Source organism: Balaenoptera musculus, chromosome 2 (genome assembly GCF_009873245.2).
Source record: "Balaenoptera musculus isolate JJ_BM4_2016_0621 chromosome 2, mBalMus1.pri.v3, whole genome shotgun sequence".
Classification (NCBI taxonomy): domain Eukaryota; kingdom Metazoa; phylum Chordata; class Mammalia; order Artiodactyla; family Balaenopteridae; genus Balaenoptera; species Balaenoptera musculus.
Window position 1 is genome coordinate 150,735,333 of NC_045786.1, and position 14,518 is coordinate 150,749,850.

General features: G+C 42.6%; 1 protein-coding gene and 1 pseudogene across 2 annotated transcripts in view; one reads left to right on the forward strand and one right to left on the reverse strand.

Moving 5' to 3' along the window:
• SPTLC2 (serine palmitoyltransferase long chain base subunit 2) overlaps positions 1-14,518 on the reverse strand; it is a 116,387-nt gene that overhangs the window by 86,280 nt on the left and 15,589 nt on the right. For both annotated transcript variants that reach the window (XM_036842132.1, XM_036842134.1), the window contains exon 2: positions 4,336-4,530. In XM_036842132.1, coding sequence (XP_036698027.1) covers positions 4,336-4,530 — 195 coding nt within the window. The remainder of the gene's footprint in view (positions 1-4,335; positions 4,531-14,518) is intronic.
• On the forward strand, positions 10,816-13,904 carry LOC118891174 (annotated as a pseudogene).

The window sequence follows — 14,518 nt, forward strand, 5'->3', positions numbered from 1 at the left end:
TTCCTATCTAGATATTAGAACATTTTTATTAATTCAAGCTTTTACTATACCTATCACATACACGTTTCTGAACTACTAGCCTCACCTCACATAAAAAAGAAACCAGACTGAGAGAAAACATTTTTATCCAAAACACCACCAATAACAGAAGATCAAGCAGTAAATAATTCCAATAATTTTAGCAATTTATATAAAATAGAACACATTTATGCTAACTCATCTTTATTAGCATGACCGTGTGGTTCATTTCTACCCAAAGCAACATATGAAGAACTTGCATAAATAGTTTAAACAGGCTCTCTTTTGTAATGGAATGAGGGAGAAAATAAGGATGTGGTTATGAACACTACTCACTCAGAGAAATGAGAAAGTAGCAACATTATATTTGCATTTTATGATCCTAAGCAAGCACTTTCCCTCACCTCTTCCCAGTGTAACACTTTAAAACTGGCCTATCCCTCTCACTACATCTAAACCAGCATCAGAAAACAAACACGATCTGCCATAAGGCTAAATGAGCCTTCCTTCCCTTCTAATAGCTGAATTTTTATAAGAAAATGGCAGAATTCAGCTGTTTTTAACTGCTAATATTATCTACTGTGAAAATCCTACTAAAATGAATTTGAATAAACTAGTACAGTCCTCCCCTAAACAAACTCTAGAGGCAAATGTCCCCCTCCATCCTACATATTTCCTCCTATTACTTCTTTCAAGAATTATTTCCTGGGGACTTCCCTGGTGGCACAGTGGTTAAGAATCTACCTGCCAATGCAGGGGACAAGGGTTCGAGCCCTAGTCCGGGAAGATCCCACATGCCACGGAGCAACTAAGCCTGTGTACCACAACTACTGAGCCTGTGCTCTAGAGCCCGAGAGCCACAACTACTGAACCCGTGTGCCACAACTACTGAAGCCCGTGAGCCTGGAGCCCGTGCTGCACAACAAGAGAAGCCACTGCAATGAGAAGCCCGCTCACCGCAAAGGAGAGTAGCTCCCACTCGCCGCAACTAGAGAAAGCCCGCACGCAGCAACAAAGACCCAACACAGCCAAAAATTAAAACTAATTTATTTTTTTAAAAAAGAATTATTTCCTGATTAACTCTATGCTACTCAGTTTACTTTTTTGTTCTACATCTGCATACAATTCAAGTACTATTTACCTGCATAGTGCTTTGCAAAGGCCCATAATTTTGAAGTGTTTATGTTCCCTCAACAAAATTAGAAACTACTTAAGAAGAAAATCCATGTGTTCCAATTCTTTTTTTTTTTTAATTTATTTTATTTAAGTAATTTATTTTTGGCTGTGTTGGGTCTTCGTTACTGCATGCTGTCTTTTCTCTAGTTGCGGTGAGCGGGGCTACTCTTCGTTGCAGAGCATGGGCTCTAGGCACGTGGGCTTCAGTAGTTGTGGCACATAGGCTCAGCAGTTGTGGCCCGCGGGCTCTAGAGCGCAGGCTCAGTAGTTGTGGCGCACAGGCTTAGTTGCTCCACAGCATGTAGGATCTTCCCAGACCAGGGATTAAACCCGTGTTCCCTGCATTGGCAGGCGGATTCTTCTTCTTCTTTTTTTTTTTAAAAATAGATCTTTATTGGAGTATAATTGTTTCACAACACTGTGCTAGCCTTTGTTGCACAACAAAGCGAATCAGCCACGTGCATACACACATCCCCTCCCTCTTGAGCCTCCCTTCCATTCCCCCTATCCCACACCTCTAGGTCATCGCAAGGCACCACGCCGATCTCCTTGTGCTATGCTTCTGCTTTCCACCAGCCAACTATTTTACATTCGGTAGTGTGTATAAGTCGATGCTACTCTCACTGCACCCCAGCTTCGCCCTCCCACCCCATGTCCTCAAGTCCATTTTCTATGTCTACGTCTTTATTCCTGCCCTGCAACTAGGTTCATCAGTACATTTTTTTTTATATATATTCCATATGTATGTGTTAGCATACAGTATTTGTTTTTCTCTTTCTGACTTACTTCACTCTGTATGACAGACTCTTGGTCTATCCACCTCACTACAAATAACTCAATTTCGTTTCTTTTTATGGCTGAGTAATATTCCATTGTATATATGTGCCACATCTTTACCCATTCATCTGGCGGGTGGATTCTTAACCACTGTGCCACCAGGGAAGACCCCTCCAATTCTTTTACACAAAGTTAAGTACACACAGGCAGCCCCAATACTTGAACAGTCAATTTACCCTCTGGAGACATGAAAAAGTTCCAAAGATAATGTCCTCATTCACAAAATAATTCAGGTGCATCCCCATCGGTTCACTCATTTGTTCATCACACTTTGAGACAGCACCAGCTGTGCAAACTCTCCAGTCACTCCCCTGCTCAAAAATGCCCAGGACTCCTCATTGCCTACCAAACATTCAAAACACATTTCTCATACATTCACTTTCCAGGTTCTCCCAAACATTCCTCATGCCTTTGCGTACACTTCTATCCCCTCAGCAGGAACGCTGTCTACACCACAGTCAGCACTCCCCCCACCCCCATCTCTACATGTCAATTATTAGGTCTCTACAGTGTTTAGACACTATGAGAGGTCCCTGTACATAAAGGCTTTCTAGTTTGAATATGTGAATAAAACTTTAGCCCCCATCAGTCACAACCACCATCACCTCAGTCTAGCAGGAAGATATTGGTTTGTACACAAGTCATTGTAATACTGTACAACACAATAAGTACATAGTAAGCTAATAACCTATAGTAAGTAGGCCATACCTAAGGGATGTAAAAAATCAACATATTGTGGATGCACCCTACCAGAAAATCTATTGGGGATGTACAGGGGTAGCAAAAAGTGAATCAAAGAAATTTAATTTGTTTTCAATGATGAAAATTAGTTTCGCCTACTGGACCGAGTTCTGAATGCAGGGCTTTGCTTGCATTAGATATCCAAAAAATACCTTTTTTTTTTTTTAATACAGCAGGTTCTTATTAGTTATCCAAAAAATACCTTCTTAATTGAAATGAACTTGTAGGCATTTCAGGGCAACGAGAAAGAGGGCCAACTTGTGGTACCAGGGCTGGGAAGGGTGCAGAATGGTTGAGATGAGAGAAGAACGCCTGGGTCCTCAGTTCTCCCAGTTTCAGGATCCTCAGTCCCTATGCTGATTGGTTTTGGCTTCCTAGTAGCTGATGAGGTCCTTTCCTTTCCCATGTTTCTTGGTGCTTTCTCCCCCTTCCCATGTCTCCGTCATCCATTCCCAGTGTTTACTGGCTCCCCTCTCAGTGTTGATGTTAATGCCACCACATCTGCCTCTCTCCTCTAATGTCCCATGAAAGTGAGATGTATGATAGACAAAAAATTTCTAACTTCTGAATCCCTTCTCTAATCTAGTGCATTCCCTGGGCTAGAGGACAACCTTCTCCATACGTCACATGCCAAGAACAAACAAGTTTGTTTTTCATAAAATCAGGCATTTTTCACTCTAATTCTATTTATTTTCTTAATGAAAAAAAAACTTTATTATGGGATAAAGAAAATCTTTTATCATTTTAAATAATAAAATTTAAAACATTAAAAAAAATGCCCATAAAGAAATATTTTGGTTTGGGAAAGAACATAGTGTTCCTCAGTTCAAGACAAATTAGGTTGTTTTATTTTCTTTAATTTTATTGGAGTACAGTTGACTTTCAACTATTTTTTTTAAGAGTAGACAATACATGTATACTGTACAAAACTCTAGAAGCACAAAGGAGTATGCAGAGAAAAGTGAAGTGAGGTGAATGCCATCCTCCTCCCCAGAGACAATCATTATCATCTGTTTACCATTACTAAAACAAGATGGTTTTCCACAGAAAAGAGAGTAGCTCAGCCAAATTCTGCTTCAGGGCTTGATTTCTGGGGAGAAGAGGTGATCTGTGAACTAGACATGTATGTGTAATGTGCCTATGAGAAAACACAACATGAGTTCTAAAGAACACAATCTTTCCAGAAGACTGTAGACACAACTTGGGATACACAGTATTGTATTGTGAACAGAAAGGACATGGCTTCTGGCTCTTCACATACCTGTGTCCACATACCAGCTCTGACATTAGGCATCTTGGGAAATGTCACTTAACCTGTGAACTTTAGCTTTCTTGTCCATAAAATAAGAATAGATTCTTGTGATGATTAAATTAAAACATGTTAAATGCTTTGATTTCTCCATGCCTTTACCCTTGTTTTTAGCTTCCCTTGTGGAATGTTTTCATTTAACTGCATCTAGAATATTTTTTATTTTAACGTATACCCAAATATCTAAAGAAAAAAATGAGTGAAAACAGCAAGATCAGAGGCTTCCATTTACAGAATCAAAGACTAACAATTACCTTTTGTTCTTCTCTTTCTGTTGCATGGTGACACTTTTCAATTCTCCAATGCCTTAAGAAATCTCGAAGATATCCAAAGAGAGTGAGGACACCATACCCCACGTAAGTAAGCACAGCGACCAGCATTGGTGTCTCTTCAAAACCTTCATTAAATGGTCTTTTATATAGTCCTCCATTTTGTGTAACATGATGTATCTAAAAGGGAGGTTAAAAATGTTTCTTTCAGTCATGGTAAGAAAAAGAGTGCTACTTAAAATCTGAGTCCTTACAGATTTGCATACATTCAGAATTCTCTAAGCAATTGTCAAACCCCACCCCCACCCCCAACTAAACATCTGCTAAGTTCTAAACGGGGCATAATTTTTTTCTGTGGAAATAAGTTTTAAGTTATACATACTTCAGATGAACAGCAAAGAAAAACAAGGGGAGATGGACTGTGTAAGAACAATGCTTAACACTGATTTCTATCACTTGATCTTATGAAAGAGATCCTAAAGTGATATGGTTAGAGAATGCATAATTTTCTTTGTCCTAATGAAGAAAATAAAAAATATAAATCAACAAAGAGAAAGCCTAGCCTGAAAATAGTATATTAGCTTACAAATAATCAAAAGTAAATTCAGTTTTAGAATAAAATAAAATATTTGTAAATGTTTTACTGCTAAATATTCTTAAAGCCACCGAGCCATAGCATTTCAAATAATTATTAGCACTAGGCCTCTATGGAAACACATAGTTTATACTAGCCTTTGTTGTCAGTGGTAACACAAATAAATTATTCACAAAAATAAAATGCTTACATTAAGAGTGATCCAGCATTGTATAACGCAGGAAGAAAGTGAAATCCAACACAAGGGGAAAAACTGTTAGAGTGATCACTAACAGTCCTGAAATCATTCTGTCCTCCTTCATCTTGACCTAGTGACCTTTTCCAAACATTATAAGATTATCCCTAGTTTCCTCTTTAGGGATATCCAAATATTAACAAACAAACACCAAGGTACTGTACTTTGATCTCATAGCTGAAAGCTGTTTACTCTTTGGTCAATTTTAATGGAAATGTTGTTTTACAGAAAAATTCCACTAAAGTAGTTTGTGTGTCAACTTTAATCTTAACTCTGAAACAACTGATTGCTCTGAGGATGGTCAATCACAATTTACCAGGAACATATTTTCTATTGAGCACTGTACTAGAGTTAAGAAGAATTCCAAAGGAATAAAAGATTCTTTCTTGGCCTCTCAGGCAACCTGATCGAAGGGCTAAATATATTTTAGAATACCGTAGCCTGGGAATATTAGTTTGGGAAAGCTACTAGAATGCTACAAGTTAGAACAGTTTGGAAACAAATTACTGTATTTGACAAAGGAAAGACATGTGGATAGGCATGATACATGAAATCTGTTGGTAATGATTCAATTTGGTGGCCTAAAGAACCTCTGAAAACTATTTGTAAAACTGGCTTAGGTCTTCATCAATCTCTTCCCCAGTGGTGGAATTTTGTGTTAACATTTACTGCTTAAACTTTCATGCAGGAGCAAAGTTGTAATGTGTTTAGAACAGAATAGCTAAAAATGAACCAATATCTGAAGATAGAAAATTGTTTAAAAATTAGTAATAACATGTAAGCAAGCTATTAAGCTGGAAAAAGCAAAATCAAGAGCACTTAAAACACAAGGAAAATAACATTCTGATTATCTTGTTTTTTAATAAATTTATTTATTTTATTTATTTATTTTTGGCTGCATTGGGTCTTCGCTGAGGTGTGTGGGCTTCACTTGTTGCCGAGCGCGGGCTCTAAGCATGCGGGCTTCAGTAGCTGTGGCACGTGGGCTCTGGAGTGCAGGCTCAGTAGTTGTGCTGCGTGGGCTTAGCTGCTCTGTGGCATGTGGGATCTGCCCGGACCAGGGCTCGAACCCGTGTCCCCTGCATTGGCAGGCGGATTCTTAACCACTGCACCTCCAGGGAAGCCCCGATTATCTTTTTAAAAAACTATATCTAAAAATATCTTGCCATAAGAACACACCAGTACCCAACTCACTGTAACTCTGAAATTGTTTACACTATTTTCTCTCAACTGAACATACTAGTAAAAAGTAAGGCAATTTTCAGAGCTCCTAAGTCTCTAACAAATGTGTAGCAGATTTATATGCCAGGAATGCTGTGGGTGGATCTCTTTAAAAAGAGATCCACCTTTATTTCAGACACACCCAAACCAGCAAGACCAAGTAAATTTATACAGTTGGTTGGACTGACTAGGAAGGAGAAAGTTAAATCATTAGTTTGCTTTTAAATATTGTGTGATTCTATCATAGCCTCATTTAATAAAATTAAATGCATTTTAAGGAAGTGAGATTCAACTATGAAGTAACTTTTACAATGTGGCCTCAAAGCACACTTCACTATGATCATTCACAGAGTCAGAATGGACAGACCAACTGACATGCAAACTTCTCATAGGTGAAAAAGTCTTAGAACTCAGAGAAAACAAAATTACTTGATCTTTAAGTGCAGATGCTGAATGCTATCTCTGACATGATTCAAATAAAAATAATGGTATTACCATCTTATACGTGTATAATATTCTGTAAGGGAAAGCACCAGGCTTATTTTGTTCACTGCACAACTAGCACTCAGGATAGTATTTATTAAGTGCTAACAAATAATAAGTACTCAATAATGTTTCCTTTTGGGAATTCCCTGGCAGTCCAGTGGTTAGACTCCGAGCTTTCACTGCCAATGGCGTGGGTTTGATCCCTGGTTGGGGAACTAAGATCCTGCAAGCCGCGCGGAGTGGCCAAAAAAAAAAAAAAAAAAAAAAAACAAAGGAAAAAGAATAATGTTTCCTTTTATTACTATCAGTATTACAGAAAGTGGCACCTTGTAGGAGCTCAACAAGTACTTGTAAATGAAAATACACATTATGCTCTTTGCTCTGTCATAGAAGGGGTTAACTTATGATGATTACACAATTAATATTAGAACATTTCTAGAACCCATATCTGACACCTTCTAGTCTCAACTGGACTGGAGATCAAGATCACTCTAAACAAACACAGTCTACAAACCCTTACAGAATATTTCATATTCCGGATTCACCATGCAAGAGGGCTCTTAAGAGGCTTCTCAGTCACTCTAACTTGAGAATTACACTGTCGACAAGGCAATCAAGAAAAATATTAGCATATCACTCCCTCCAGGTCAAAAAATTTCACATTAAGCAGACAAGAGTGTGACACTCTGTATTATTATTCAAGGGAAGTTTAAGAACGCCAATGAATACCAAGACACATTTGCCTGAACAGTAATATTTTTTCCAGAAAATGAAGAAGGAAAAAAAAAAGGCAAAGACTAAGCACACACCATAAAACATGACTTTTAGGAGGGCCATGGGCAGAATATTAGAGGCTGAGTGTTTGTGTCTCTGCCCCTATTCATATGTTAAAGCCCTAAACCCCCAGTGTGAAGGTATTTGAAGGTTGGGCCTTTGGGAGATACTTATGTTTAGGTCATGAGGGTGGGACCCTCTCGATGTGATTAGTGCTCTTAGAAGAAGAGAAGGCAGAGATCTCCACTGAGGAAAGGCCATGTGAGCATACTATGAGAAAGTGGCTGTCTACAAGCCAGGAAGAGGGTCCTCACAAAGAACTGAACCTGCCAGCACCTCTGATCTTGGACTTACCAGCCTCCAGAATCGTGAGAAATAAATATCTGTTGTTTAAGCCACCCCATCTATGGTATTTTGTTAATAGCAGCCTGAACTAAGACAGAGGTAAAGAGACATAATGCACATAACCTACTCTCAATTGGTTCAGGAAAAAATAAGTGTGTGTGTGTGTGTGTGGAGAGAGAGAGAATGATGGAGAATTTCTTCATGAACGATTTGTGAGTCAGTTGCAGTTATACTGTACCTTTATCTTTTAATACTTCAGTGCATATTTCTAAAAACAAAGACATTCTTTTACATAACTATAGAACAATTATCAAAATCAGGAAATGGCTAGAATACTAATACGTACTTTATTTAGATTCCGCTAATCATCCTAAGAGTGTCCTTTGTAGCAAAAGAAAGTCCTGGATAATGTATTGTATTCTCTCTTTAGTTTCAGAAAAGAAAAAAAAGGGGGTTTTCATTACACTGTAAAATGACTTAGAAGGAATAATCCTGAGCAGAGGTTTCGAGAATCCCATGAACGGACACAAAGTAACTATGCAATTTTGGGGAAGTACTTATTGGAAAACAGAAGCTTACATTTCTGACATAAATACAAAATCACATAAGCATGATTTTTTAAAGCAAATAAACACATTTCTGCTTAATGTGACAGCAGGATGACAGAACCTGCCTATCACAACAGAACCTGCCCACCTGGTAGATAGCTTGGGACATAATTTAAAAAATTAATGTCCAATATGAACCACCCATTATGCATCAGCAATCAAAGGACTGTTATATCTTTTCCTTTAAATGAACCCTATTCATTTCCAGTGATACGCTGTGTTGTTCCTTAAAATAAGTTCTGCTGAAATGGTTCTTTATTGAAATTTTACTGAAAATATACTAGCCTCTCACTACTGCCTACCACACATACTAGAGAAAATAGTTAGGAGCTTTATGCCCATCACACAAGCTATGCCACACTCTGAACATATATTTCCAGAAGTGTCCTCTTTTTTTTGGCAGGCAAATTTTGAAAAGTAGGGAGTCCACATTTTTTCTTGCAATCAGGGTAAGTTCCCGAATTTTTGTGGGTAAGTATCTCATATGGAATGGACTAAGAAGTGCTTCCAAAGCCAGCTGGGAAACAAACCTATATTTTGACATTACCATATTCCTATTGAAAACTCAAAAATGCAGCCCTCCAAGTCTATACGCACTGCAGGATTTCAGTCAGCGTCATCCTGTGCACTCTGGGCAGTCATGTTCTGCACAGGAGTTGTTATTTTCACTTGCCACTCACACCTCTGTAGCACTTTCCTATCTCTAGATAAGCATCAAGGTGTGACAGACAGATGTAATAGGAGTTCTTCGTACCAGTGCAGCTCTGCCACAAATTCCGCCTCTTCTTCTGAGCTCTATTCCACCTCTAACATGTTCTAGGCCTGTAACACCGTGCCCTCCACTCTGGCTTTGTAGTGGACACGAACTGGAAAGGCAACCCAGTTCGCATCAGTCTCCCTTCTCTGGGAATACTCCCTTATACCAGGGGTGGGTCCCTGGGGGTCACATCTGTGCAATATGACCGATTTCCTGGGTCATAACTGACTAGCACAGCGGTAGGCACCTATGCCAAAATGAACCCAACAACGCTCTCTCGTGGGGATTTAAAATTTCAGTGGGGAAGGAGTCTGAAGGACACTGGACTGCCAACGTCCTGGAGAAAAGGTCCATAAACTCCTGTTGCCAAGGTGTCAAGCGCTGTGTGATTTCCTGCCATTTTACCTTTTCTGAGTTGTTCATCAATTCCTCCCTACTTTTTCCTTTTCTTTCGTTGTATACCTATCATCCTTGCAACAAATCACCTTTTTGTTTAGCTAGAGTCAGTTGCTATCAACTGAAAGAAATTTAACAGATACATACTCTATGTTAAAATTCTTAGAACTTCTTTTCTGCACTTACTCAACAGGTTTTTATATGTTGGCATAGCCTGCAAACTTTTACGTCTTTAGCAAATTTAAAAAAATGGCTTCCCATTTTGTCAATTTTGTGCATTTGGAATATTGCTGACTATCTTATCTTGGATAAGGGATACCTGGTTCAAAATCGTAAGTACTTACTTCCCTATATTAGGGGACATCAGATTCTAATTGCCCGCTATAACTAACCTCTTCCCAGGTTCTCAACAATACACATGAAGATAGAGCCAAAAGAGAAAAAAAGTCAGAACTAGTACTTTTTTAAAAAGGGCAATAAAAGGCCACAAATCAAAATTCAGACAGTATCTGTCTGCTAAGTTCATCTAACTACAGAGAACATGCTCATAACCGTTAAACAAAACTAACTTTTCACAGTAGAAAAATCACAAACTAAAGGGCAAGTAATAGATTATTTAATACAAGATTTTAAGGGAACTGGAAGTGGAGCCTGGGAGTCTTGACGTTAGGAATGAAGTCGAACCTGGATCTGGAGCCGGGCGAAACCAAGTCAGTCAGCCCCACCTGTGCTGCCATTTGGGGAGCCTCAGCCTGTCTACCCAGGGTGTCATCAATCTGGCTGTGGTGGGCAACCAGAACCCACAGCCCCACCCCCTGTGGAGCCTCCAATGGCCCAGTACCAGGCCATGGGCAAACCCCTCCCCCAGGTGTTTCAAGAGTCCCACCTTCTTCAGGGGCACCTCCAGCCTCAACAGCACAGGGCCCTTGTGGCCAGACAGCATATGGCCAGTTTGGCCAAGGAGACCTACAGAATGGGCCAAGCTCCACTGTTCAGATGCAGAGGCTCCCTGGGTCTCAGCCATTTGGGTTAGTCCCATTGGCTCCCGTGGTCAGCTGTGCTTCAGCCCTATAGCCCTCCCCTAACAAGTACACAGGTGACTGCTCAGCTGGCCAGAATGCAGATCAGTGGTGCTGTGGCCCCAGGGCCTCCCGCTCCGGGTCTAGGCTACGGTCCACCAACATCACTTGCCTCAGCCTCAGGAAGTTTCCCTAACACCAGTCTGTACGGCTCCTACCCTCAGGGCCAGGCTCCTCCCCTTAGCCAGGCCCAGGGTCATCCTGGGGCCCTGCCTTCCCAGCAATCTGTCCCACCACAGGCCGCCAGCTTCACACCCACAGCTTCAGGGGGTCCTTGAATGCCTTCGATGACTGGTCCACTCCTGCCTGGACAGAGTTTCGGGGGGCCCCCAGGGAGCGAGCCCAACCATGTGTCCTCACCTCCTCAAGCTCTGCCCCCTGGCACCCAAATGACTGGGCTCCCAGGACCACCACCACCTATGCACTCCTCCCAGCAGCCAGGCTACCAGCTGCAACAAAATGTTTCCTTTGGACCAGCCCAGGGCCCTCAGCCCAATTATGGAAGTCCCTACCCAGGAGCAGACACTTTGGGCAGCCAGCCTGGGACACCTCAACTATTGCCTCCTAAGCGCCTATACCCTGATGCCATCCCAAGCTTTATTCAGGTTATTGAGGATGACAGGAACAACCAGGGTTCAGAGCCACTGGTTACTGGTGTATGGGGCCAGGTGCCACCCTTAGTCAACACCAACTTCCTGGTGAAAGACCAAGGGAATGCAAGTCCCCAATATATCTGATGCACATCCTATAATATCCCTTGCACATGTGACATGTCTAGCAGGCTCAGGAGCCCCTGGCAGCTGTCATCAAGCTGCTGGCAAGCCTGCCCCCAGAGGAGACTTCACCATATATCGTTGACCACAGGGAACCTGGCCCTTTGAGCTGCAATCGCTGCAAAGCATACATGTGCCCCTTCATGCAGTTCATTGAGGGAGGGAGGCGTTTCCAGTGCTGCTTTTGCAGCTGTATCAATGATGTTCCCCCCCAGTATTTTCAACATCCGGATCATACTGGCAAATGTGTGGACGCTTATGACCATCCTGAGCTATCCCTGGGCTCTTATGAATTCTTGGCCACTGTAGATTACTGCAAGAACAGTAAGTTCCCCAGCCCTCCTGCCTTATCTTCATGACTGATGTCTCCTACAGTGGCGTCAGGAGTGGTCTTGTTAGGCTCCTCTGTGAGGAGCTCAAGTCACTGTTAGACTTTCTGCCTAGGGAGGGCAGGGCAGAAAAGTCAGCAATCCACGTTGGCTTTGTCACCTATAGTAAGGTGCTCTGCTTCTACAATGTGAAGAGCTCATTGGCCCAGCCACAGATGATGGTTGTATCTGATGTGGGTGACATGTCTGTGCCACTGCTGGATGGCTTCCTGGTCAACGTCAATGAGTCTCGGGCAGTCATCACCAGCTTACTGGATCAGATTCCAGAAACATTTGCAGACACAAGGGAGACGGAGACAGTATTTGCTCCTGTTATCCAGGCTGGCGTGGAGGCTCTGAAGCCTGCTGAGTGTGCAGGGAAGCTATTTCTGTTCCACACCTCCCTGCCCATCGCAGAGGTCCCAGGGAAACTGAAGAACAGAGACGACAGGAAGTTGATCAACACAGACAAGGAGGAGGCTCTATTACAGCCTCAGACAGGTGCCTATCGGACACTGGCCAAGGAGTGTGTGGCCCAAGGCTGCTGTGTAGACCTCTTCCTCTTCCCCAACCAGTATGTGGAAGTGGCCATGCTCTCTGTCATACCCCAGCTAAGTGGTGGCTCTGTCTATAAATATGCTTGCTTTCAGGTGGAGAATGACCAGGAATGGTTCCTCAGTGACCTGGGTCAGAATGTACAGGTCATTGGCTTTGATGCTGTAAAGAGGGTCCTGACAAGCACTGGTATCCGTGCTGTAGATTTCTTTGGGGCTTTCTACCTGAGCAACACAAAAGATGTGGAGCTGGTTGGGCTGGATGGGGACAAGACGGTGACTGTGGAGTTAAGCATGACGATCGGCTCAATGAAGAGAGTGGAGCCCTCCTGCAGTGTGCCCTGCTCTACACCAGCTGCGCAGGGCAGTGATGGCTCCACATCCACAACCTGGCCCTCACCTGCTGCATCCAGCTGGCTGATCTGTACTGAAACTGTGAGACTGACGTGCTCATCAACTACATGGCCAAGTTTGCATACCAGGGGCTCCTGAACAGCCCTGTGAAAATTATTCGTGACACTCTTGTCACTCAGTGTGCCCAGATCTTGGCCTGTTACAGAAAGAACTGTGCCAGCCCCTGCTCTGTGGGATAGTTGATCCTTCTTGAGTGCCTGAAGCTACACCCAGTTTACCTGAACTCTTTGTTGAAGAGTGACGTCCTGCAGCCTGGAGCTGAAGTCACTACTGATGACCGCGCCTATGTCCGACAGCTAGTTACCTCCACGGACATGGCTGAGACCAACGCCTTCGTCTATCCTCAGCTCCTACCATTAACCAAGTCTCCCCATTGAGAATACCACTGAACCACAGGCAGTTCGGGCATCTGAAGAGCATCTAAACAAAGGGGATATATATTGGGTTGGCCAAAAAGTTCGTTTGTTTTTCATAACATCTTATGGAAAAACCTGAACAAACTTTCTGGCCAACCCAATATTTGCTGGAGAATGGGCTCAACCTCTTCCTCTGTGTGGGAACAAGTGTCCAACAGGGTGTCGTCCAGAGCCTCTTCGGTGTCTCCTCCTTCAGTCAGATCACCACTGGCTGGAGTGTTCTGCCAGTTCTGGATAATCTGCTGTCCAAGAAGGTGTGAGGCCTCACTGATAGTTTGAGGGCACAGAGATGACGGTACCTGAAGCTTATCTTGGTGAAATAAGAGGACAAGCTGGAGATGCTGTTCAAACACTTCCCGGGGGAAGACAAGAGCCTGAGCGGGGGAGCATCCAATGTGGACCCTGTCTGTCATATGCACAAGATTTGGCAGCTACCAAGCTACAGCAAGTCGGTAAACAGCATAGGGTCCAGGCCAGCTTCCAGAAAGTACCCTAGGACAGCAGAGAAATTGGGACAGTTCCATATCTTATAAGTTACGTAAGCTGACCTCAGTCTCTTTGGGGCAAGGGGGAGGTATAAGGAGACACCTTTTTTCTGGGCTCAAGTATCCTACCACTCTGTCACGTCCTGCTGTTGGAAGGTGCCCCTATCCCCTCACTTTACTCTCCTTTTCCTACTAATCCTGTCGTAATGAATGTAGTTTCTCAGTTCACTGTATATGATTTGGTGTTGGAGGATTTGGAGCCACCCAGACCCTCGCAATATTGTGTCCCTTTGGACCAGCCTCCAAGAAGAGAAGGGCAGGCGGGAAGGAGTAGGGATCCCAGGGGGAGGGGCTGCTAATTCATCTCAGTGTAATCAACAACTTCCTCTATTAGGGGTAAACATACATACAGGTGCACAAGAGTCGGGTATAGACTGTACACAGTAGAGAGAAAAGGGGTCAGTCTTCTAGGGGCTGGAAGTCAATAGCCAACTCAAAAGTCACTAAGGGTGGCTGACTAGCTTTCTCGCTCCGCTCCCACTGTTCTCTCTCTCCTGCAATGATTGGTGATTGCTTGGTGGACAGAGGAACATTATCAGAGATGAATGAGCTTGGGAACAGAGTTGTAAAGTGTATTAAGACCTGGGAGAGGTATCAGCCTC